General features: G+C 49.8%; 1 protein-coding gene and 1 long non-coding RNA gene across 3 annotated transcripts in view; one reads left to right on the forward strand and one right to left on the reverse strand.

Annotated features, from left to right (window-relative positions):
* LOC108539292 (uncharacterized) overlaps window positions 1–22,044 on the reverse strand; it is a 42,617-nt gene extending 20,573 nt beyond the window's left edge. Inside the window, exons 1-2 of the long non-coding RNA XR_001888322.1 lie at window positions 21,869–22,044; window positions 20,863–21,063 (exon numbers count right to left, since the gene is read on the reverse strand). This is a non-coding gene — a long non-coding RNA (uncharacterized LOC108539292). The remainder of the gene's footprint in view (window positions 1–20,862; window positions 21,064–21,868) is intronic.
* TESC (tescalcin) overlaps window positions 22,016–25,785 on the forward strand; it is a 62,873-nt gene continuing 59,103 nt past the window's right edge. The window contains exon 1 of one of the 2 annotated variants that reach the window (XM_017887875.1): window positions 22,016–22,298. In XM_017887875.1, coding sequence (XP_017743364.1) covers window positions 22,241–22,298 — 58 coding nt within the window. In that variant the 5' untranslated portion in view covers window positions 22,016–22,240. The remainder of the gene's footprint in view (window positions 22,299–25,785) is intronic. The other variant, XM_017887876.1, reaches the window with a different exon arrangement.

The following is a 25,785-nucleotide window of genomic DNA, read 5'->3' on the forward strand; positions in this document are numbered from 1 at the left end:
GCACTTGTCAGAACCTTCCTAAGTACTTCATTATGAATTTGTATACATCTAATAAGTTGAACTTTAAATATGCAAATTTTAAGTTCTCTTAAAGAGTAGCGTTCTGTTTACAAACTTAATATTAAGTTCTCATATAATTTCCAGGTTAAAATCTGGCTGACTCAACAATGCGAATATACTTAGTACCACCGAACTGCACACTTGAAAATGGTTAAGATGGTGAATTTTATGGTACGTATATTTTACCACGATTTACAGAAATATCTGGCCATAATTGATTACTCAATTCATTTGAAATTGAGATCACAAGGCCTTTCTGTTACATGATGCCCAATTCTCTTAAACATTTCAAACCCTTAAAATAGAAAGTATACCAATATACGTAAATTACTTGTCGATATAATACAGGACCAAAAAAAAGGAAACTATGACTTTGCATTACTTCATCCTTTCTGTACTTAATGCTAAACCTTCTGGGATTAAAGATTCTGACTAAAGAGGCCGGGTGCCGTGGCTCACACCTATAATCCCATCACTTTAGGAGGCCGAGGCGGGCGGATCACAAGGTCAGGAGATCGAGACTATCGTGGCTAACATGGTAAAACCCCGTCTGTACTAAAAATACAAAAAATTAGCCGGGCGTGGTGGTGGGCACCTATAGTCCCAGCTACTCGGGAGGCTGAGGCAGGAGAATGGCCTGAACCCAGGAGGTGGAGCTTGCAGTAAGCTGGGATCTGGTCACTGCACTCTAGCCTGGGTGACAGAGCAAGATGCTGTCTCAAAAAAAAAAAAAAAGATTCTGACTAAAGAAAACACTGTGCCATCCTTAGAAACTCGGTGGTGCCCACCAAATACAGAATGCTGCAAATTGCTACTTGGCCAGGAAGGAAGAATGGATTTTTTTTCAAGGACCTCAGCTGAGCCCTAATTATAGTCACTGTGCTGATGGCAGGTATCAGGGCCCGTTCTCCCTCCATGTGGGGTAGTGCTCTCAAAGTCCAGATTCCCTGGGTCTGATGACAGAAATCCTAATTCTTCTCCAGTGTGACTCTCAGGCCTCCCCTTTCCCTTTAACCTCACCAGTGAATGTGCCATCTGCCTTTACTGCTTCCTTCTCTCCTGAATTCTTCCCCTACCACCTCCGCAAAGGACATGGCCCATAGAGATATTGTTCCATAGCACCCGCTGATCCTGCAGCTCCTGGCTTCCTGTTACTCTTACTCTTGTAGCATTTCAGAGAAGGAAAAGGTTGCTATCAGTTGAGGACAGTGGGAGATTTCCAAAAAGGAGAATGTAAAAACTGGCCTTTGTAGGATGCACCAACAGGAAGGGGGGGAGAAGTGAAGTGAAGGGAATTCATTCTAGTCTGATGAATAAATTACTAGCCCAGGCATACCGTTTGCTTTCCCTTCCTTTTTTTTTTTTTTTTTTTTCTTCCCTTTTGAGACGAAGTCTGGGTCTGTCCCCCAGGCTGGAGTGCAGTGGCATGATCTTGGCTCACTGTAAACTCCGCCTCCCGGTTCAAGCATTTCTCCTGTCTCAGCCTTTCGAGTAGCTGGGATTACAGGTGCCCACCACCATGCCTGGCTAATTTTTATATTTTTAGTAGAGACAGGGTTTCACCATGTTGGCCAGACTGGTCTCGAACTCCTGACCTCAAGTGATCCACCTGCCTTGGTCTCCCAAAGTGCTGGGATTATAGGCGTGAGCCACCGCACCCAGCCTCCCCTGCCTTCTGAGCAGGCTGCACCCCTCTGTTGATTGCATCACATTGGAGCTCCTCCTCTTACATTGTCTGATAGGGGCCTGGCAAGGAAGTTTAACAGGAGAAATGCAGATCTCCTATTCCTGACTCCCTCCCGGAACCGGCATGTCACCTCCAGGCCCCCAGAGGCATTGGCCCTCCTGTGAATTCAACCAAGCGTGGTGTCCCATAGCAAATATGGAAAACGCCTAGAAAAAGCCACCAGATGGTGCTTCTCCACGCCAAGTGAGTGGCCCCACAATCACTGGGGTGGGTGGGTGGTGAGGGGAGGAGGAGAAACGTCAGGTTCAGCAGTTACCCTACTGGAACACCTGCTCAGGGGAAGACATTAGAAGAACCCTAACAGCCATCAGTGAGGTAAGGGGACATTTATGCACATAAACAACCAGTTCAAGTCACCAGAGGATGTGTGCCAAAGATGAAGTTTTGAGAAGTCCCCAAGGTGACCTGGAGGGAGACGTGAGCAACCCCAGCCCTGGCACATCTTGGAGAGATCAGCTGGTCTTGGAGGGGGCCTGCCTTATCCAGGAAGCTGATAGGACTCACCCCAGTGTGGCCAGAGAAAAAGTGGGAGAGGGTGCCTTTATAAAAGCTCACGTCCTTTAATCGTCATACTACTCTACAGGATAGACGCTGTTACTATAAACCCATTTTATTGATGAAGAAACTGAGGCTCATTGAGGGGGCACTGAGCTGCCCAAGGTCTCAAGATGTTGGAGGAGGATGGTGCAGGAGGGTGGCTCCCCCAGCAGGGTCCAGGGAGTGATTTTCCTGCTGGTCACAGGTTCCCACAGGTGAGAAGCCCCGCTAGTCTTGATTGTGCCTGATCCCTCCCCATGCTCTAGGCGGCAGCAGAGTTTTATAATTGACTTGAGATTCCCAGTGGAACAGACTAGGGTTCAAGTCCTGCTTTGGCTGCTAACAGAGTGGGTGAATGAGGCCAGTCATTTAACCTGGGGGCAGGGGTCTCTGTTTCCTGTGGATAAAATGGAGATAAAGGTCTCTTCTGGGAGATTATTTCCTAAGGATATCAGTAGCAACAGTAAGATAGTGATAGACACCCAGACGGCTGCTGGCTTGTGCTGTTCTAAGCACTTTGTGTGTCTCAGTTCTTTTCTTCTTTGCCACAGCCCAGGGCTGTCGCAACTCTCATTGCCCTGGTTTTGTAGATGCAGTCACAGAGGCAAAGAGAAGCAAAGTGACTTTCCCAAGCTCACACAGTTAGGAAGTGGCAGAGTCAAGATTTGAACCCAGGTCGTCTAGCTGCTCTGGAACTGCCTGTGAAACTGCTTGGCGCTTAGTGCGCAGCTGGGCAGGCAGCACCCATGGATGGAAACGTCCGTTCCTGAGATCATAGCGTTTACAGGGCTCCCCGGGAGGGAGGTGTGCTCACCGCTGAGGCCCTTGGAACATCTTGCGTTAAAGAAAGAAGTTCTTCGCCAGCAGCCCTGCACACTACCAGTTTCTAAGTTATTTATAAAGAGGCTGTTGAAGTCGAGAGACTTCTAACAGGCGGAGGTTTTTTTCTTGAGACTAAGAATAGTGGCTGAGGCCTGACAGGAGGCGCTTTCTGGTGACATCAGAGCGTCCCAGCCTTGCCTCCAGCCAGCAGAAGCAGCAGCTTGGAGGGAGTGTGAGTTTTCTTCCCGCTCAGCCACAGCTGCCAGTTCACCCCGGTTCACTGAGGTGGCCCACCCCGGTTCCTCCATGGGTGACCCCCCAACGAGCAGGCTTTAGCTGGAGTCTAGAGGCCTCTGATCTGCCACTTCCCCCTCCCACTCTTTGCTGAAGGGTGGCCATCTGGCCTGAACAGTAGGATGGGGACAAAGAGCAGAGGCCCACAGGGGAGGGGCTGTGAAGTCCCTGGGTGGCCCTTGGATTTAGCTCCCTTTCCCAGCAGTGGGGGCGGGGGCCAGAGTATTTTGCCAGCCTGCTCACCCCAACCTCACCATCACCTGGGGGCTTCTAACAGGTACTGACCCCAGAGCACCCAACCCTTCCTGCGACACCAGAGGCTCCAGGGGAATCTTATGCACATCACAGTTGTAGAACTCTAGAACTCTTTTTTTTTTTTTTTTTAGATGAGGTTTCACTCTCGTCACCTAGGCTGGAGTGCAGTGGTGCGGTCTCAACTCATTGCAACCTCCGCCTCCTGGGTTCAAGTGATTCTCCTGCCTCAGCCTACTGAGTAGCTGGGATTACAGGCGTGTGCCACCACACCTAGCTAATTGTATTTTTAGCAGAGACGGGATTTCACCATGTGGGCCAGGCTAGTCTGGAACTCCTGACCTCAGGTGATCTGCGTGCCTTGGCCTCCTAAAGTGCTGGGATTACAGGCGTGAGCCACTGTACCTGGCCTAGAACTCTTGTAATCTACAAGAAGGAGAATTTCAACCCAGAACTTGCCCAAAACCCCAACAGGTGACCATTGGCTTTTTTCTGGAGTGGAAATAAATTATGGGAATACAGTGCAAAGATTAAGTCAAGCCAAGGTTAAATCGTGGTCCCTACCAGGAGCTGTGAGCTTTTAGTGGAGATACTAGAGGCATGTGGGGTGGGGGCCGAGGGAAGAAGGAAAGGGTAACAGTTTAAATGGGTAACTTAAAATGCTATTTCAAATTTGTGCAGCCATTGTGGAAAACAATGTGGAGGTTCCTCAAAACATTAAAAATAGAACTATCATAGGATCCAGTAATTCCACTTCTGGGTATCTACCCAAAGGAAGTGAAATCAGTTTCTCGAATGGATATCTACACTTCCACGTCGATCGCAGCATCATTCATAGTAGCCAAGATAAACAACCCAAGTGTCCATCAACAGATGAAAGGATAAAGAAAATGTAAAACACACTCATAGGAATATTATTCAGCCTTCAAAAAGAGGGAGATCCTTGGCCAGGTACAGTGGTCACACCTGTAATCCCAGCGCTTTGGCCAGGTACAGTGGGAACACCTGTGGTCAGGAGTTCGAGACCAGCCTGGTCAACATGGCGAAACCCCATCTCTACTAAATATACAAAAATTAGTTGGATGTGGTGGCACACGCCTATAGTCCCAGCTACTAGCGAGGCTGAGGCAGGATAATTGCTTAGGTGACAGAGCAAGACTCTGTCTCAAAAAAAAAAAAAAAAAAAAAGAGGGAGATCCTGCAGTTTGCAAAACCATGGCTGAACCTGGAGGATTGTTCTAACTGAAATCAGGCAGACATAGAAAGACAAATACTGCATGACCTCACTTATGTGTGGAATCTAAGAAAGTCCAACTCATAGAAGCAGAGAGTAGAATGTTGGTTACCAGGGTTGGGGCAGGGGTAGAGGAGCGATATTGGTCAAAGGATACAAACCTTCAGCACAATATGAATAAGTACTGGAGACCTAGTGACCACAGTAGCATGGTGACTGTAATTAGTAATAATGTACACTTGAAATATGCTAAGAGAATAGATCTCAAGTGTTCTCACCACACACACAAATAGCATATAAGGGGATAGATATGTTAATTATCTTGAAATTGATATATTAATGAATATGCTATCATAGAAATAATTGTCTATTATAATCATTTCACTTACAGACATATATTTAAATATCACAATATACACCCTCAATATATGCAATTTTTGTCAATTATAAATCAATAAAACTGGAAAAATAAATGTCATATAAAGTCAATAAAAAAATATGGTTTTAGGCCAGGCCCAGTTGCTCATGCCTGTAATCCCAACATTTTGGGAGGCCAAGCAAGGCAGGAGTATTGCTTGAGGCCTGGAGTTCGAGACCAGCCTGGGCAACATGGCTAGACCCTATCTCTAAAAAACATTAAAAAAAATTAACTGGGCAAGGTGGTGCAGGCCTGTAGTCCCAGCTATTCAGGAGGCTGAGGTGGGAGGATCACTTGAACCTGGGAGGTGGAGACTGCAGTGAGACACGATGGCACCACTGCACTCCAGCCTGGGCAACAGAGGGAGACCCTGTCTCTAAAAGAAACACAAAAATACTGTTTCAGCTTATTACTTGCCATAGGCAGGCTCTTATGCACAGTACCTTCCTGGGCATCTGACCATCGATAGTACACATAATTTCCTGTACTTGGTTAGGTACATAAAGCTCTGAGTGCCATACTCTGTGGCCACCACAGGAGATTTTCAAGGGGTGTCATGGCTGCCCATGATTTTGACATTGCACCCTGGCTCCACTAAACTTTGCTCCATAAGCCTCAGTTTCCCTCTTTCAGCAGTGGGGTTTTGCCTTCTTATACCACATGGAAGCTTGATAAGTCATTTTTTTTCTTCAGACAGGGTCTTGCTGTATTGCCCAGGCTGGAGTGCAGTGGCACCATCACGGCTCATTGCAGCCTTGACCTCCCAGGTTAAGTGATCCTCACACTTCAGCCTCTTGAATAGCTGGGACTACAGGCCCACATCACCTTGCCCCGCTACTTTTTTTGTTTGTTTGTTTGTTTGTTTGTAGACATGGAGGGCTTGCTATGTTACCCAGGTTGGTCTCGAACTCCTGGCCTCAAGCAGTCCTCCCAAAGTGCTGGGATTCTGGGTGTGAGCAGCGCATCTACTGATAGGTCATCTTTTAAAAATTCATCACAGCTGACTTTCAGAGAGCCCAGTACGCTTACTCACATGCGTTGTGACAAGAGGACAAGAGGAGATTCGTCTTTTCTCTTCTTTAAAGAAATGAAGCACAGGCCGGGCGCGGTGGCTCACACCTGTAATCCCAGCACTTTGGGAGGCCGAGGCGGGTGGATCACTTGAGGTCAGGAGTTCAAGATCAGCCTGGCCAACATGGTGAAACCCCGTCTCTACTAAAAATACAAAAAATTAGCCAGACACCTGTAGTCCCAGTTACTCAGGAGGCTGAGGCAGGAGGATCACTTGAGCCTGGGGAGGCGGAGGTTGCAGTGAGCTGAGATTACACCATTGCACTCCCACCTAGGTGACAGAATAAGACTCCATCTCAAAAAATAATAATAAAATAAAAATAAAGGGCTGGGCGTGGTGGCTCACACCTGTAATCCCAGCACTTTGGGAGTCTGAGGCAGGTGTATCACCAGAAGTCAGGAGTTTGAGAACAGCCTGGTCAACATGGTAAAACCCTGTCTCTACTAAAAATACAAAAAATTAGCCGGGCATGGTGACATGTGCCTGCAATCCCAGCTACTTGGGAGGCTGAGGCAGGAGAATCGCTTGAACCTAGGAGGTGGAGGTGCAGTGAGCCAAGATTGTGACACTGCACTCCAGCCTGGGCAACAAGAGTGAAACTACATCTGAAATAATAATAATAACAACAAAAGAAAGGAAGTGCTATAGAGAAGTGACTTGCCCAGGGACACGCTGCATTTGCCCAAATTCCTAAGGGTTCCTTTACTAGTCTTGTCCCCAAAGAGAGCAGCTCCAGACTGATTTACTTAGGAAAGGAAACGTTTCTTCCCTGAGGCCCTAAATGCAACCTGAGTTGAAAGAGGCAGAGATGGGCAAGCGACAGGCAGCCTCGGAGGAGCCATTGTGCCGGTGCCACCTGTGAGCCCTCCCAGCTAATGCACCACTCTCGTTCAGCACAGCTGCCAAGCGCCTGATCTCAGCCCAAGGTCACACACCAGGACTCTCGGAGAACACACTGTCGCACATGCACATTCAGACACACACCGTGCCAGTGGTGCAGAATCACACCACTGGGTTGATTCGATTTGTGATTCTCTACCCTGTATATACCCTTTAAAGACACCACCACCTGGGCCCCCACCACCCCCAAAGAGTCTATTTTCATCTGTCCGGGATTAGAGCTCTCCAGGTGGGTCTCATTTGCAGCTAGGGTAGAGACAGCGGTCTGTCCTCAAACTTGACAGCATTTTGTAATCACCTGGGTGACTTAAAAACAGCACTGGCCTCCTATAATCCCAGCACTTTGGGAGGCCAAGGCAGGTGGATCACTTGAGGTCAGGAGTTCAAGACCAGCCTGGCCAAAATGGTGAAACCCCCCCCCTAAAAAAAAAAAAAAAAAAAAAAAAAAAAAAAGCTGGGCATGGTGGCGCACACCTGTAACCCCAGCTACTCAGGAGGCTGAGGCAGGAGAATCACTTGAGCCCAGGAGACAGAGGTTGCAGTGAGCCAAGATCATGCCACTACACTATAGCCTGGGTGACAGAGTAAAACTCCATCTTAAAAACATTAAAAAATAATAATAATAAAAATGAAAACAGCACTGCTGCTGCCCTTCCCACCCCTCAGCCTTCATTCACACGGGGTCTGGGTATGGCCTGAGCATCAGGCATTCTACATACTCCCCAGGTGGTTCTAATGTGCTGCCAAGTTCAAGAACTGCTGCTCTGGTTCATTCTGCACCTGGGCTCTCTCCTTACAGCATTAGATAGAGGGCTGTCACTTCGTGAGTCCTCCAGAAAGAGACTTGATCCTCATGTTACTGCTTCTAAATATATGTGCGTCTCGAGAAAATTCTATTCTCCTTGACTTCTGAATGTCAAGGCTGATCCAAAGCCATGGGCCTTCTGTCTGCGTCCTCCTGGATAGGAAATGAAGCCTCAGTGTGAGTGGCGTGAAAGTATCCCCCATTCCGCCATGCTCTGTGGACAGACAGAGGGAAGGGGAACTTTGCAGTAATCCCATCTGTCCTCAGTTCTGCCCCTGCACCTCTAACTAGGGTCCTGGGAAGGATAACTTCTGCAGGCACCCCTGCTCCTGCGACCCTCCCCACCTCCTGCTGACCTACCCACAGGGGTGCCTCAGTGCTGAGTTCTCACCTATCCACACCCACCTTCCTCCACCTAGAAATGGACAGGCCCGCTCTTTACCCTGTGATATCTGTGGCTGGGGTTGAGCCCCAGGCTTCATAAATATTCAGGCCTGTCTATACTTCTTCCTTCTTAGGGGCTGGGACCTGTCCCCAGGGACGGAACCAAATTGTCCTCCCCATCTCCTGCAGCACACAACCTGAGAACAACTTCTGTCTGCGGACTGTCTGGCCCATGCACATCAGCTTGTGCAGGGAGCCTCCTGAGAGGCCATCGTTCCCCACTGAGTCCCGGCCAGGCCCAGCAACTGCACCTGGAGCAGCAGGCCCCGAGCCAGCCGATGACCAGGGTCACACCTGTTACTGAGCACCTTCCATATGGCAGCACGTCATGTAAAATCCGTGTGCCCATTTCACGGGCCGCAGACGGGAACCAAGGATTGGAGGGGTGAAGTCACTTGCCTAAGGCCAAAGGCAGGACTTGACCCCAGATCTGTCTAGGTCTGTAGAGCAGAGGCTCTCAGATTTGAATGTACAGAGGAGCTGTTTCAGTAGTTCTCTCAATAGGTTCCAGGAAACTACCTTTTTCTTTTCTTTCTTTTTTTTTTTGAGATGGAGTTTTGCTCTGTCGCCCAGGCTGGAGTGCAGTGGCATGATCTCAGCTCACTGCAACCTCTGCCTCCTGGGTTCATGCGATTCTCCTGCCTCAGCCTCCCAAGTAGCTGAGATTACAGGCACACACCACCATGCCCAACTAATTTTTGTATTTTTAATAGAGACAGGGTCTCACCATGTTCCCCAGGCTGGTCTTGAACTCTTGACCTTAGGTAATCTACCTGCCTCGGCCTCCTAAAGTGCTGGGATTAAAGGCGTGAGCCACCACGCCCAGCCAGGAACCTGCCTTTTCATACCAGAATGCTGGAGAACCTGACCGAATCCACCCTTGCAGAGTCCCCCTGTGCCCCTGTCTCAGTCTCAGGACCTGATCTAGATCCAGCCAGTTATATCCTTGCTAAGTGAACATTGTGAGCTTCTGCTTCTTCCTCTGTGAAAATGAGAGGGTGTGCCAGGCATGATAGCTCACACCTGTAATCCCAGCGCTTTGCCAAGGTGGGTGGATCCCCTGAGGTCAGGAATTTGAGACCAGCATGACCAACATGGTGAAACCCCATCTCTACTAAAAATAAAAAAACTAGGCGTGGTGGCACACATCTGCAATCCCAACTACTTGGGAGGCTGAAGCGGAATTGCTTGAACCTGGGAGGTGGAGGGTGCAGTGAGCTGAGATCTCACCACTGCAGTCCGGTCTGGGCAACACAGTGAGACTCTGTCTGAAAAAAAAAAAAAAAAAAAAAAAAAAGGAAAGGAAACGAGAGGGTAGAACTAGCCAATTCCGAGGGGCTTGTCAGCCCTGCCTTGAGCTCCCCAACTTTAGTAGAAGTTCAGCTGTTCAGCTCCTACGGAAAGGAAGGAGGGAGGGAGGGAGAACTCTCCAGGTTTTCTCCCCCTGAAGGGTCCTATATCAGGTCAGAACAACGAACCTGGTGCAGGACTTTCACCTGTCCGTGCAGGCAGCTGGGACCCAGAAACCCTCAAAGCATTTTTCTCCCCTACCCACTAACCACGTGGTCTCCTTAGCACAGGTGAAGCTTCTACTTAAAGGGCAGCTAGGAAGCCTCCCGCCTTGTGTTCACATCCCACTCCTTTTTTCCTGTATGAAGGTAGGAAGCCGGGTGTGGTTCCCGTGTTGCTTTCCGCAGCCCTCCTGGGAGGGTTTGAAGAGACAGCTGAGAGTGGCCAGCCGGGAAGAGCACGCTTGCCTTGTCAGCGGAGAGTCGGTTCTGAGCTCTGCTGAGTCAGCGTGGTCAGACAGGGCCGGGGGCCCTCAGGGCTCATGGGCCCCACCTCTTACCTCTACCATCTCCCACCCTGGCTGCCTGCCCCAGCTGGTCAAAATGGTAGGTGCCTGCTGTCTGCTTTCTCGAGTAAGCTCCAAATTATCAACTGCGCCAACTGTGAACCCCAACATATATTTATCATCTCTGCCTCCCAGGCACTCAGCTGGGTCTCACTGGTAATTGCAGTCATCCCAGGAGGGAAGCGGGGGGAGGGAGGAGATGGCTGGGGCTGGGCCTCCCTGGCTAGGGAGGTGCCGGGGTGAATGAGGTGCTGAGATTGGCTCACAGCTCCACAGCCAGCTGCATCGCCCCGTGGGGCAGCTGATGGTCCCCAAAGGGTTTTGCCATGTTGGCCAGGCTGGTCTTGAACTCCTGACCTCAGGTGATCCACCCACCTCGGCCTCCCAGAGTGCTGGGATTACAGGCGTGAGCCACCACACCAGGCCAATCCTTCTTACAATGCAGATTCCTGGGCCCCTTTTACACAAGGAATCCTATGGCACAAAACTATTTGAGAACCAATGTGGCAGCCTGGGGTCGCTTTGCCAAGCCTGAGTTCTTTGTGCTCATAACAGATGTGAAGAATGTACATTCTGTAGTGTTGTCTTAGGAGGCAGCAAGGTTCACAGAATCTAGAAAGTGCTTAGTACTCTGCAAAGGGAAATTCTTCGGTCATTACTTGAAGCTGAATTGTGGCCTCTGATTCAGCAGATGGAAGAAAGGGATCTTGCACTTTCTTCCTGTAACCCAGGGAACCCCCAGTGGAGACAGGCACCTGTGAGAAGGATCACTGCTTCGCGGGTCAGGGGCTTGGACCCACCAGGGCGGTGTCATCTGCGGACCATGTGAACTCGAGCGATTTGAGCTTCCATGAGTCTCTGTTTCCACATTGGCAACACGGTGTGATTAATTGCCCAAGCCTCTATCTTTGGCCATGACAGTTACATGTTATACTTTGAGGGAAGCTGTACAGTTACTGGCACGTATAGACCCTCCTTGTCCAGTGCTTCCCTGTACTCACTGCCCCTTGTCCGTGCTCTGGAAGTGATGCATACAGAAAGGAGAATGAATGACTCCCTAGGCACTGTGTCCGTGGGTGTCAAAATGGGGTTGTCAACAGGGACTCAAACAGACCCTTGTACTCTACTGTTCACAGCAGCGCTATTCATAAGAGCCAAAAGGTGGAATCAACCCAAGTGTTCACCCACCTGTGAATGAACAAACTATGGTCTATCTGTGGAATAGTGCTTAGTCATGAAAAGGAATGAAGCACTGACAGGTGCTACAACGTGGATGAACCTTGAAGACCTTATGCTGAGTGAAAGAAGCCAGACACAGATGGCCACATATTGTAAGATTCCGTTTATATGTAATCTCCAGAATAGGCAAATCCACAGAGACAGAAGAGATTAGTGCTTGCCAGAAACCGGACAGGATGGGAGAATTGAGGGGTGACAGGCAGTATGGGGTTTCTTTTGGGACTAACAAAATTGTTCTAAAATTGATTGTAGTGATGGCTGCATAACTCTGAAGATACGAAAAATCATTGAATTGCACACTTTAAATGGAGGCACAGTATGTGAATAATATCTCAAAGCCATTACAACACACACACATACAAGACCATCTCTATCAAAATCACCTGGAGTTCTCATTTAAAATGCACTCCTGGCTGGGCACAGTGGCTCACGCCTGTAATCTTAACACTCTGGGAGGCCAAGGCAGGAGGATTGCTTGAGCCCAGGAGTTCAAGCAGCCTGGGCAGCATAGTGAGGCTTCGTCTCTACACATAATTTAAAAACTAGCCAGGCGCCGGGCGCGGTGGCTCACGCCTGTAATCCTAGCACTTTGGGAGGCTGAGGTGGGCGGATCACGAGGTCAGGAGATGGAGTGAAACACAGTGAAACTCCGTCTCTACTAAAAATACAAAAAAAAAACTTAGCCAGGCGCAGTGGTGGGCGCCTGTAGTCCCAGTTACTCGGGAGGCTGAGGTGGGAGAATGGTGTGAACCTGGGAGGCAGAGCTTGCAGAGAGCCAAGATCGCACCACTGCACTCCAGCCTGGGTGAAATAGCGAGCCTCCGTCTCAAAACAAAACAAAAAAAACTAGCCAGGCATGGTGGTGTGCTTCTAGTCCTAGTTGTTCAGGAGGTTGGGGTTGCAGTGAGCCCTGTCTGCACTACTCACTGCACTCCAGCCTGGGCAACAGAGCAAGATCTCATCTCAAAAAAAAAAAAAAAAAAAAAAAAAAAATGCCGGGCTCGGTGGCTCACGCCTGTAATCCTAGCACTTTAAGATGAGAAGCTGAGGCAAGTGGATCACCTGAGGTCAGGGGTTTGAGACCAGCCTGGCAAACATGGCAAAACCCTGTCTCTACTAAAAATACAGGCACATGATGGCACGTGCCTGTAATCCCAGCTACTTGGGAGGCTGAAGCAGGAGAATCGTTTGAACCCGGGGGTGGAGGTTGCAGTAAGCTAAGATCACACCAGCCTGGGCAACAGAGTAAGACTCTGTCTTGAAAAAAAGAAAAGAAAGCATTCCTGTAATGGGTCCAGAACTACAGTTAGATAGAAGCAATAAGTTCTAGTATTTGATAGTAGGGAATCTGATAGTAAATAGGGAATTATAATTATAGTTGACAGTAATTTATATTTCAAAATAGCTAGAAGAGAAAATTTGTAATGTTCTCAGTACAAATAAAAAAATGAGGTGATGCATATCCCAATTAACTTGATTGATCATGACACATTGTATACATGTATCAAAATATCATGTCCCCAAAATATTTGCTACTATGATATATCAATAAAAATACAAAAAGTAAAATGAAATGCATTCCTGGGCCTCCTGAGATAGAACACCTGGATCCTAGAATCTGAATTTAAATAAGAACCAAGGTGATTGCATGCACACAGAACTTAAATCATCCCTCTAGGGCCAGGCCAATGGCTCATGCCTGTAATCCCGGCACTTTGGGAAGCTGAGGCAGACTGCTTGAGGCCAGGAGTTCAAAACCAGTGTGGGCAACATAGCGAGGCCCTGTCTCTACAAAATATTTAAAAATTAGCCAGGCTTGGTGGTGTGTGCCTGTAATCCCAGCTACTCAGGAGACTGGGACAGGAGGATTGCTTGAGCCCAGGAGTTTGAGGCTACAGGGAGCTGTGATCATGGCACTGCACTCCAGCCAGGGCAGCAGAGTAAGACCCTGTCTCAAGAAAAAAAAAAAATCATCCTTGTAGAAAGACAGTCTGGTCAACGCTGTCTCCTTGGCACTGTATTTTTCCAAGTGCAAACCCAGTGTGTGTATTCATTTCCTGTTGCTGCTGCAACAAATTATTATACCAAGTCAGTGGCTTATAAAAACAAAACTCACGCCTGTAATCTCAGCACTTTGGGAGGCCGAGGCAGGTGGATCACCTGAGGTCAGGAGTTCAAGACCAGCCTGGGCAACATGGTGAAACCGTGTCTCTACTAAAAATACAAAAATTAGCTGGGTACGGTGGCGCCTGCCTGTAATCCCAGCTACTTGGGAGACTGAGGCAGGAGAATTGCTTGAGCCTGGGAGGCAGAGGTTGCAGCAAGCCAAGATTGCACCACTTCACTCCAGCCTGGGGGACAGTGGGATTCCGTCTCAAAAAAAAAAAAAAAAAAAAAAAAAAAAAAAAAAAAAAAAAAAAGGTCTTACGGTTCTGGAGGTCAGAAGTCCAAAATGGGTCTTGCTGGGCTAAGATCAAGGTGTCAGGGAGCTGTGTTCCTTCTAGAGGCTCTAGAGGAAAATGTGTTTTCTTGCATTTTCCAGTGTTTAGAGCCTGCTCTTTCTTGGTGCTCTTCCTCCATCTTCAAACAGCAATGGCCGATTGAGTCTTTCTCATATCACATCACTCTTGACTCTGACCCTCCTGCCTTCCTCTTTGATTTGGTTTGGTTTTGTTTGGAGCCAGGATCTCACTCTGTCACCCAGACTGGAGTGCACTGGCATGATTATGGCTTACTGCAGCCTCCGCCTCCCAGACTTAGGTGATCCTCTCACCTCAGCCTCCTGAGTAGCTGGGACGACAGGCAAGCACTACCAATGCCTGGCTAATTGTTTTGAATTTTTTGTACATACGGGGTTTCACCATGTTGCCCAGGTTGGTCTCAAACTCCTGGACTCAAGCCATCTGCCCTCCTCAGTCCCCCAAAGTGTTGGAATTACAGGCGCAAGTCACCGAGCCCAGCCTGCCTTCCTCTCTCACATATAAGGACTCTTACAGTTACGCTGGGCCCACCCAGATAATCCAGGGTAATCTCCCCCATCTCAGGGTCAGCTGATTCACAACCTTCATTCCATCTGCTCCTTTAATTCTCTCTTGCCATGTAACCTAACATATTCACAGGTTCCAGGGATTAGGACGTGGGCGTCTTTGGGGGCCACTGTTCTGCCTACCACACAGTCCTGTCTAATGGTGTAAGATGCCTCTCCCCAAATCACAAATGATTAAACAAAAGCATCTCTACCCGGGGCTGTTGCATTTCTACCTGAGAAGAGGTCCTAGCAGAGCCTTCCAAATGCTGACTATTCCTGTCTTCTTCGGCAGCTCCCACCCCATGGCCCCTGCCCAGCCTCCCCCACCAGGCTCGATGTAAAGTAAAGGTGAAGTGAATATTTTCACTTTTTTTTTGGGCCCTTGCCACCTCTTTCTGGTTGGTAACTTTGTTTCTTGGACAATAATGCAGAGTTTGAAGCCCATCCAGGGACAACATTCCATCTGCCCCATGCAAGTTCTGGTAATTGGTCAGTATTTATAATTATATAAATAATAGAAAAACAAGTTCAAGCTGCCCTCCCCAAGAGCCCCAGTCTCCTTCTCCTATTTTTAGGCAGCCAGCCTGCCCCCCTATGGGGCAGCGTCCCTCTGAGGTCTGGGCCACTCAGCTCCAGCCATGGGCTGAGGCAACGATGTTGGTGACAGCAGTGATTGTGCCACCCAGGAAGGGGCAAGGAGTGATTTTCTAACTTAAGGTTGAGTTTAAAGCTTTCAGAGAATGAAGAGAAGGAACTATTCTAAAACCCCCTTGCTGCGGTCATTCTCTCAAGACGAAACCTGATTCTGTAAGAACTGGGAGCCGGACAGAGATTTGAGTGTGAGTTTCATTGATGTGTCGCACTGGGAGTCACGGGGCCGGGAGGGACGGGAGGCTAGAAGAGATAAGAGAGTCAGGCTGGCTACAAAGTCCTTGATATTCAACTACCCCCCACCAAAAAAAAAGGAACAGACAGTTGGGAAGGGTGTGCTCTATGCCAGCCATTTCACCCTTGTTCCGACTCTTCAATGATGGGATTGTGAGGCCTGTTATACCGATGAAGACATTGAGGTTTGGAGTTGCAATGTAACCAACCCAATGGTACACAGCCAGAGAGTGGGCAGAGTCAGGATTCAACTCAGATCTGAATCTATCTCCTATAGCATGCCCACGGCTATGGGGGAAGATCAGGGTGCCTCAGGGGAAAAAAGATTGTTCAAAAAAAAATCAAAACGATAATTTTAATTTCAAAATGCAAATTGCGGATGAATCTCTGATCCCATTGACACGAAAACCAAGAGACATATGAAACCAGCCTAAGGAGCCTGAATGATCTTATGAGAAAAAGCGTGTGTGTTAGAGCCAAATCACTGACGCAGGCCACCTGTGCGGTCTCCCGCTCCCCGGACCTATTTTATGAGAGCATCACCGCACATTGCTTGTTTGATGTGGTTTAGGTGCAGTCTTCACTAAGAGGCCAAGCAAGATGATGTAACCACCTGATGAGTTCCTCCTGCCCGCTGCACAGACAAAAACCAATTCACTGAGACGACGGCATTGCAATAAAGAAAGAGCTTAATTGACACAAAGCTGGCCATCCTGTGTCAAATCAAATCAATCTGAAAAATTTGGAGGCTAGGGTTTTTAAAGGCTAGTTTGGCGGGCAGGGGGCTAGGGGAATGGGGGCTGCTGATTGGTTGGGGATGCAGTCAGGGATGTGGAAAATGGTCCTTGTGCACTGAGTCCACTTCTGGGTGGAGGCCACAGGACAGGCTGAGCCAAGAGTTGAGGGTCTGGGTGGGACCATCCAGTCATCAGAAATGCAGGAAAAGACATCTCAAAAGGCTAATCTTAGGTTCCATAATAGTGAATTGGGGCAGTTGCAAATCTTGTGTCCTCTGGAATAACAGCTGGTTGTCATTTACGCCTGCGTCTTAGTGGAATTCAGGCCCCTCTCATCCTCCTAAGCTGGTGTCCTTTTCATTTTTTTAAAGAGACAGATTCTTACGCTGTCCCCCAGACAGGAACACAGTGGTGTGATTATGGCTCACTGCAGCTTAAAACTCCTGGGCTCAAGTGATCCTCCCACTTCAGCCTCCTGAGTAGCTGGGACCAAAGGCACGTGCCATCATGCACAACTAATGTTTTATTTTTTTGTAGAGGCAGGGTCTCACTGTGTTGCCCAGGCTAGTCTTGAACTCCTGGCTCAAGCGATCCTCCCACCTCAGCCTCTCAAAGTGCTGGGATTTCAAGCTTAAGCCACTGTGTCCGGCTACCTGGTAGCCTTTCATTAGTTTTATGAAGGTGGCTTAGTTTTGGGGAAGGGCTATTATAATTTAAACTATAAATTAAATTTATCCCAAAGTTAGCTTGGCTCAAGCCCAGGAACAACCAAGGGCATTTTGGAGGTTCGAGGCAAGATGAGGGTTGGTGAGATCAGATCTCTCTCAGTGTCATAACTTTCTGTTATAATTTTTGCAAAGGAAGTCTCAATGGTACTTAGAGTCCCCATAAATCTCTTGGTCAGTGGCCCAAATGCTAAGAAAAATGTCATGTTGCTCCTGGAACATTACCATGCCTTGGGAGTTGCTCCAAGCTAAACCATTAGAAGGGACAGGTGAATTACAGAAACTGCTCTTCAGACACCTTCAAGTCTATGCTCTGATTCTGGTTTACAATCCTTTGGGAACATCTTGGTTTTTCTATCAATAAAATGGGGATATGCTGGGTGCCTCTCCTCCAGGCCCCTGCAGTGACTGGTACCAGCTAGCATACCATGATGTTCTGTTCACATCTCTTTCCTTGCAGACTTTGGGATCCCTGAGGTCAGGGACTGTCTCCTTCACTGTAGTTTCCAAACTCCTGGCCCTCAATAGTGAATGCACGAACAAGTAAATGAACATATGGCAGTCAACTAGGTAGTAGTTTCCTGGTCTTGACTGACTTGCAAGAGCAAATGGTTAAATATTCAGGGATTTTAAGCCGGGCATGGTGGCACATGCCTGTATTTGCAACTACCTGGAAAGCTGAAGCAGGAGGATCCTCTGAGCCCAGGAGTTCGACGCTAGCCTGGGTGACATAGTGAGACCCCATATCTAAAAAACAAAATTCAGAGATTTTGCAAACCTATTGTTAAATTATCAGTAACTTGAAATTGACTATGGTAGGAGTATTTACACACAGAAATTGGCAACTGCTGCAGATTAGGACTTCCTCCCCTCCTGCCCTTTTCAGAGAACTTGTTTACCAGCTCACCACTGGCTAGCACTTACTGTGTCAGGCAGTTTTAAGCACCTTCCGTATATGAATCTGCATTTAACCCTTACAATGTTACATATATGAATCTGCATTTAACCCTTACAATGTTACATATATGAGTCTGCATTTAACCTTCACAATCACCTTACATATATGAATCACCTTACATATATGAATCACCTTACATATATGACTGCATTTAACCCTTACAGTGTTACATATATGAATCTGCATTTAACCTTCACAATCACCTTACATATATGAATCACCTTACATATATGACTGCATTTAACCCTTACAGTGTTACATATATGAATCTGCATTTAACCTTCACAATCACCTTACATATATGAATCACCTTACATATATGAATCACCTTACATATATGAATCTGCATTTAACCCTTACAATGTTACATATATGAATCTGCGTTTAACCTTCACAATCACCTTACATATATGAATCACCTTACATATATGAATCACCTTACATATATGAATCTGCATTTAACCCTTACAACGTTATTGCCACTTTGCAGATGGGGAAACTGAGGATGAGAGAGATTAACTTGCCCAAGTATGGTTTCATAGCCCTCTTTGACAGGAAGGTGGGAGAGTCAAGTGAAGACCATCTTGGCTATCTCTGGGCTCAGCTGCCTTTTGTGGCGTCACAGGGACCAGCTATATGAATTGTGGCCACCACTTTTAATCAGCTCCTCCGGGAGGAGGTCCTCTGGGAGAAAAGACGCAGTTGCCTGGTGACTGAAGTGTTTCCCAGTGCTCCAAAAGTCATGCTATGTTATTGTGGGGGATAAAGCTCGCCCCCCACGGGGTGCCCCTCTTCCAGGGCTCTAGACAAAAAATCCAATGAGCCCTGGCCAGACCCCATGCACAGCTGCAGACCTCATTCTTGCTTCTTGCTTTGTTGATGCCTGCAGAGCCACTGGTAGGTTTGAATGAAAGCCATGACGTCCTGGAACAGGCAGCGGCTGGCTGTGTGTGGAGGGCACCCTGCAATGTGCGCATCATTGCCAGAGGAGGGCAGAGCCCGGGCAGATGGTGGGTGCCACTGCAGAGGCCCACACAGAGACATCTGTCCACCAAGAATTTGGCTTTGCTGTATCCTTCGGGACCACAGTTGGGGACAGTCCTGGACTTCCTGAAGCTCAGCTTTAGGGATGACAGAATCTCTCCAGGGGCCCATTCTGGTTTGAACATTTCCATCTCTCTGTGGGCTCCATCACATCAACCCTTGTTTACCCATCAGATTTGTTACTGCCCCTATGTCTGTCTCCTCACTCCACCAGGAGTTCCTCAGGAGTGAAGGTGGCATCTTATTCCTGGCTGTGGCTCCAGGACCCAGCCAGAGCCCTGAACATAGTAGGTGCTCAATAAATGTGCAATGAATAAATGATTGAACGAATGCATAAATTGTGCCTTGGTTTTTTCTGCCTTCGTGCTGCTCCAAGGATCTCCTGATTACTTCTCCAAGCCTTGCAATTAGGAATAAATCCTCCTCTGTCATCCTACGCAAGACTTCCTTCTTCCCAGCTCCCTGCTGGCTGGTGATGGTGGCTTGTTTGGCTGTGGACCCAGGAGAGGGGATGAGGACTTTAAGAAGGCCTCCCTGAGGATGTGAATTTCCACTGAGGTCTGAAGAGGAAGCGGGAGTGGAAGAGAGTTTCAGGCATAAAGGAACAAGTACAAGTGCTTGTCTAGTAGCTAACAGCAGTCAGTGGGTCAGCGTAGACAGGTGATCTGGTAGGACAGGCTCCCTTCATCCTAGATACCAGGAGCTTCCTCAAGATTACCAAGGGACAGTGTGAAGCTATGTGCCCCTCTCCTTGTCCCAGGGCTTTTGTCCCCACTGGAGCAACTGTGCCAAGCAGGAGGGGCTGATGTCCAGAGAATGCCACTTCCTATCCCCTACATCAGACAGCTCCCTCATTTAATCCTTGACTAATTTAATATAATAAAATTCCAGGAACTGACATTTTAAGTTGGAATAAAATTGCTCCCAGCAGCTGTATGTAATGGGCTGGCTCAGAGGCTCAGAACTCCCAGGGAGTACTGAGGCTCCTTTTCCTGATCCCAGAGGCCTGCCTGTTTCCAGAATCCTAACCCGAAATGCAGTCCCTAGATCAGCTGTCCAGCCAGCTCAGACCCGTTGATGCCCCACAGCCAACATCTTTCCACCTTGATCAGGTCTTGCACTGCCCTCTGGAAAGTGCTTTAAAACGCAGATTGCAGGTGCTGCCTTAGCTGCAGACAGGCAGTGTAAGGGGAAGCTGGATTTTCCATTTTAGAGACAAGGTCTTGCTTTGTTGCCTGGGCTGGAGTGCAGTGGTGCAATCATAGCTCACTGCAGCCTCTAACTACTGGGCTCAAGCGATCCTCCTGCCTCATCCTCCCAAGTAGCTGGGACTTCAGGCACACACGATTGTGCCCAGCTCATTTTTAAGAAGTTTTAATTTTTGGTAAAGCTGGGGTCTTGCTATGTTGCCCAGGCTGGTCTCAAACTCCTGGGCTCAATCCTCCTGTCTCAGCCTCCCAAAGTGGTGAGATTACAGACAGGAGCCACTGCACCTGGCCAAAAGCTGGATTTGCAACCAGGAAGGGGCTGATTCTGCTGCTCTAGGTGGTTTCAGGACCAACCCCCACCCTCTACCTTGGGCTCTGAAAGTCACCTCCTGCCCCTGGAAAGGGCTGTGACTCTTGGCTTAAGCCTGTAGTCTGTAGGAATGAACAGCAGTTCTCAGCAGCCCCCGTCCCAGCAGCCTGTAAAATTGATGGAGGTAGGTCCACCCAAGTCCCCTCTGTGGGCACCGAAAACTGCTGCCCCTACTCTGTCCCCCTTCTCCCCCAACATTTACCATAGAGCCTAACGTCCAGAACAGACCTGATACCTGACGGTCATTGATGGTAGTGTTACTAAGCACTGTTGTTACTAGAGCCTTCAGAACAGGAGTGCCTTGACCCTGATGTTCTGCCCTGGCTGTGTGCCTCTCCAGGGGACAAGATTCCACAGTGCCCACCAGCCTCTGTGGCCATGTGCTGTGTCCATGCCGGGGCCCTTTGGTGGACATCTCATTAATTTATCCTTATTTTAAGGAGGAGGAGTCATGTTACACAAGCAACAGCATCAGCCCCAGTCACCCCACCTGGATGGAGAGCCAACCCCTTAAGCCATCTTAACCCAGAACTTCCCTAATGGGCGTGGGGACCACCAGCATGGCCCTCTCTCCAGCAGTTTGTCCCAAATGCATTCTCCTGGGCCCGCTTCTGCCTTTTTTTTTTTTTTTTTTTTTGAGACAGAGTCTTGCTACGTTGCCCAGGCTGGAGTGCAGTGGCAAGATCTCAGTTCACTGCAACCTCTGCCTTCCAGGTGCAAGTGATTCTCCTGCCTTAACCTCCGAAGTAGCTGGGATTACAGGCATGTGCCACTGAGCCTGGCTAATTTTTGTGTTTTTAGTAGAGACGGGGTTTCACCATGTTGGCCAGGCTGGTCTCGAACTCATTAGCTCAAGTGATCCGCCCGCCTTGGCCTCCCAAAGTGCTGGGATTACAGGCGTGAGCCACCGCGCCCAGCCCGCTCCTGCAGTTTGAGGTGCCCCTCAGCTGCCGGGCTGTGCAGGGCCCACAAGGGCCGCCACGTGGGTGTGTTCACCTCAGAAGGGTGCTGGGGCTTTCCTGGAATAAACGAAAGCGTATGGTGCACTTTCAAATAGGATTATTATTACTGTTGTTCTCCACAGATTTAATTCATGCTCGCCTACTTCCTTGACTATCTAGGTGGAGTCTCCCTCCTGAGATCTGGAGGATGTAAGGTGGGATGGGTTGGGAGTGGGCCTAACACCTCCCAGGGGTCCCACCCCTCCTACCCACGCCCCCAACTTTGCTCACACCTGTTTCCTTCCAGATCCAGCAGGGGTGCGGAAGGGGCGAGGAGTACGTGGCCGCTGCTTCGCGGACTGGGAACCCAGAACGGTGGGCTCCAGGGTCCCCTTCCCGGCGGTTTCCTGGCCCCAGGCTGGGCGCTCCCCTAGCCGCGCAGTGCGCGAAACCGGCGGGCGCTAGGACCGCGGCGCGCCGCCCTCTGCCGCTATAAGAGGCCGCGCTCCGGCCCCACGCGGAACCCGCGGCTCCCAGTCTTCGCCGGCGTCCCGACCCGAGGCCAGCCCTGAGGCCAGTCCCGCGGCCAGTCCCGCCGCTGCGAAGCCGAGGCCAGTGCGGGGCCTGAGAGGGACGCGCGCCCCGGGGCCCCCGCCGCGGGCACCATGGGTGCTGCCCACTCCGCGTCCGAGGAGGTGCGGGAGCTCGAGGGCAAGACCGGCTGTGAGTACCTGCGGGGGGCGGCGCGGGGACCGGGGCGGGACCTCCGAACGGCCACTGTTGGGGGCCCTGGCCCGCCGCCGCGCTGTGTGACCTTGGGCCAGTGGCGGGCCCTCTCTGCGCCTCAGTCTCCTCCTCTTTCAAATGGGTCCCCGCCGGCCACTTCGCATACTAGGAGACAAGCGGTGGCGGCGAGGACCTGTGCGACGATGCTTAGTGCCGCAGCCGCTCAGCCTCGGACTGGCCCAGGAACTCCCTGGCCGGGGGACTGCGGACCGGGGAGGGAGCGGGGCCCAGGCTTCCCAAGCGCAGGGCAGGTGCCTCGGGCCGGGCGGGCAAGCGCCTCAGGCAGCCCGGCTGGTGCGTGCGCCCCGCACCTGACAGTCGTGTGCATTCGGCAGCGCAGGAGCGGAAAGTTTTGAAGTCAGCGGACCAGGGTGGGAACTGGGCTCCGACGCTCGCCGGCCGGGTGACCTTAGGCAGGACAGCCGGCTCTCCGCGCCTGCTTTCGTCCTCGCATCTGTAAAATGGGTTCAGGCGGCCTCATCCCCGCGGGTGGCTGGGAGACTTTAGTTAGGCAGCGGCCGCAGAGCACTTTGCCCGGAGCCCGGCGTCCTCGCCTGAGTTCACTGGGTCTCCTGGGGCCAGCAAAGGCTGCGCACCCCGCATCGGCCCGGGGGCGGGGCGCCCTGGGAGGCCGGGCCGAGGTGCCCGCAGGGAAATGGCGGAGAGAGCGCTTGTCCGTCGAGTTCAGCCTGGCTGGGGACTTGGCCCTGGGTCCTGACCTCGGCGTGGCCGGTTCTGCCTCCGGCTATGGACCAGGGTGGGGACTGGAGACCGCGGGGGCCAGGTGTGGGAACAAACCGGCTTTGGCGAGGGATAGACCGGCTGTGAACCCTGCCAGCTCCACTTCCTGGCTGTGTGACCTTGGGCTAGTCACTTTACCTCTCTGATTCTCAGCTTTCCTTCTCTGTTGTAAGAGTTCTCCTAGTACCTGGTAGACGCTCAGGAAATGGGAGCTGCAGATATTTTGGGAAAGAGCTAGCTCCTGGCATCTGCTTCAAGTGCAGAGAACCAGCCTCCAGTATTGATCACTAAGAGAGGGTGGCCCAGCTGTTTGTGTGTCAGCTGAAAAGCACCCCCTCTTGACCCCCCAATCCAAATACCCCTTTCCAGGAGAACTAGATGAACATTGCAGAAAACCATTAATAACTGGTGTGTGTATGCACGCACTTATACATCTATATCTGTATCTCTGTGTGTGTAGAAATATAGAATTATATCCAACTAGAGAAGTAAAAGGTGCGGCTCAGCATATGTAATATGGTACCCTTTTATCTTTTTTAAAAGGATCCTTTGAGCTGGAGCTGCAAAGTAAAAGAAATAGAAAATGTAAAAGAGGGGAAAATAAGAGTATACATTTGTCATTGCTATATTTGCAAACTGGAAGAATCCACCAGAAAGTACTAATATATACTTGGTGGGGGTTGCGGGGGGAGTGGAAAGGGTGAAGGGAGAGGGAGCTTTTCTCTGTAAACGTTTTTATGTGTTCCTTTTGAACTATGTTGAATATTTTACTTAAAAAGTTTTATGCACTTCAATCTGAAGACTAATGTGAGAGAGAAAGGAGGGATTCCTCTAGCTCTTGCTTGCTTGGGTCTTCCCTGGTTTTATTATTTCTCACGTGCCCTTTCCTAGCCTCCCACTGCTTTGAATCTGGATGGATGTCAGTGGGCATTCTCTGTGGCTGGGATCCCCGCTGGAGGGGTGGGCTCTCCGGCAGCCCACGGGACACTCGGGAATTCCGCCCGGTTGTGGGTTTGACAGGGAGGAAGGGCTGCAGAGCATGCTGGGAGTCTTGTCAGTTTCCTGGGTCCAGCCTCCCACGGGGATGAGAGATGCTGTGTTCCTGCTCTGTAACCTTCCTAGATGTAGCTGCAGCGACTTCCCTTCTTGCTGCCCAGAGCTCAGATTTCATAACCCAGGGGAGATGGAGAGGGTCAGAGAGGAGGTTCTGACGTTAGACCAGAGTAAGCAGGTAGAACTTTAGGTAGGTGGAAAGTTGCCCCTGGTCCTCCTCTGAAAGGGACTGCATAATTCGGTCACTTTTACCCACTTAGCAAATATTTATAGACCAGGGGCTGGGGATTTAGAGATGACTCAGAGAGGCTGCTGTTCCTGGAGAGGGACACACAGTAAACAAAACGCCCCACAGGTGTTAAACTGTGAAGGAGGCATAGCAGGGTGGCTTGAGAATGGAGCTTTAGGGTGGATCTGGAGGGCCTCCCTGAGGAGGTGATAATGGGACAGAAATCCAAGTAAGAATGAGCCAGGGGTGTGCAAATCAGTGGAAAGGGCATCTCCGGCTGAGGGGACTTCGAACACAGAGGCCCTGTTTCAGGGACTAGCCAGCAACAGTAAATGAGAGTGCATGAGATGAGGACACAGCTGTCGTCAGGGCTCAGGCTGTGGCAGGAGCCTGGCTTCAAGGGCCTTGCCAGGTACCTTGGGCAAGTCACTTATGCTCTCTGAGCCTCAGTTTTATCTACTATAAAATGGGCATAGTCATAGTACCTCCCTTGAAGTTGTTGGGAAGGATTAAGTGAGTTAATATATGTGAAGTAGTTAGACCAAACACGTGTACATGTTTGTTATTGACTATGCTTTAAACACTCTTGTATGTCCTCGTCACTCCGAGCCATAGCTGAGAGTTGAATCTTGGTCCCACCTCTCCCAGCTACATGACCTTGGGCAAATCATTTTACCTCTCTGAGCCTCAGTACTCCCACCTGGATCCTGAAGTAGTTGTATGGATTCAGTAAGGTTACGTACGTATGTATGCGACGCGATTGGCTTGGCATGGGAACGTCAGCTCCCAGAGACCCAGTGGGTCACGCAGGTCCCTTCCTCCAAGGCCGTTCCCTTGGGAATCTTCCCTGAGAAGAAGGGAGAAGAGCCTCAGGGTAAGGTGGCCAGAGGACAGGCTGAGTCCCCAGGGCTGCTGACTCTCCCTGCCTCCCTGAGGACCAAGATGACCCCTGACTTCCTGGGGAGGAATCAGCTTGGTCCCTTTCTGAGAACACCATCCAGAAAGGACCAGAAAGTCAGGCTGAGGATGGTGATAATGAACATAATTCCCCAAGCACCTGCTGAGCATGAGGCTCCACACTGGCGCTCTCTGCATGACACTCTTTTTATAGTAATGATCCCCCAGGAAGGCGGTGTTAGGGCCATTTTACAGGTGAGGAAACTGAGGCTTAGAGAGGTAAACCAGCTTGCCTGCAGTCGCACAGCTGGTAAGTGGAGGAATTGGAGATCATAGGATCCCCAAGTCCACTTTCTTTTTTTACAAATTTTTTAAATTTTTAGGTTTTGAGGCAGGGTCTCACTCTCTCACCCAGGCTGGAGTGCAAGGGGCCTGATCAAGCTCACTGCAACCTCGAACTCCTGGGCTCCAGTGATCCTCCCGCCTCAGCCTTCCCAGTAGCTA

The sequence above is a fragment of the Rhinopithecus bieti genome, unplaced genomic scaffold, assembly GCF_001698545.2.
Source record: "Rhinopithecus bieti isolate Rb0 unplaced genomic scaffold, ASM169854v2 scaffold_17010, whole genome shotgun sequence".
Lineage (NCBI taxonomy): Eukaryota > Metazoa > Chordata > Mammalia > Primates > Cercopithecidae > Rhinopithecus > Rhinopithecus bieti.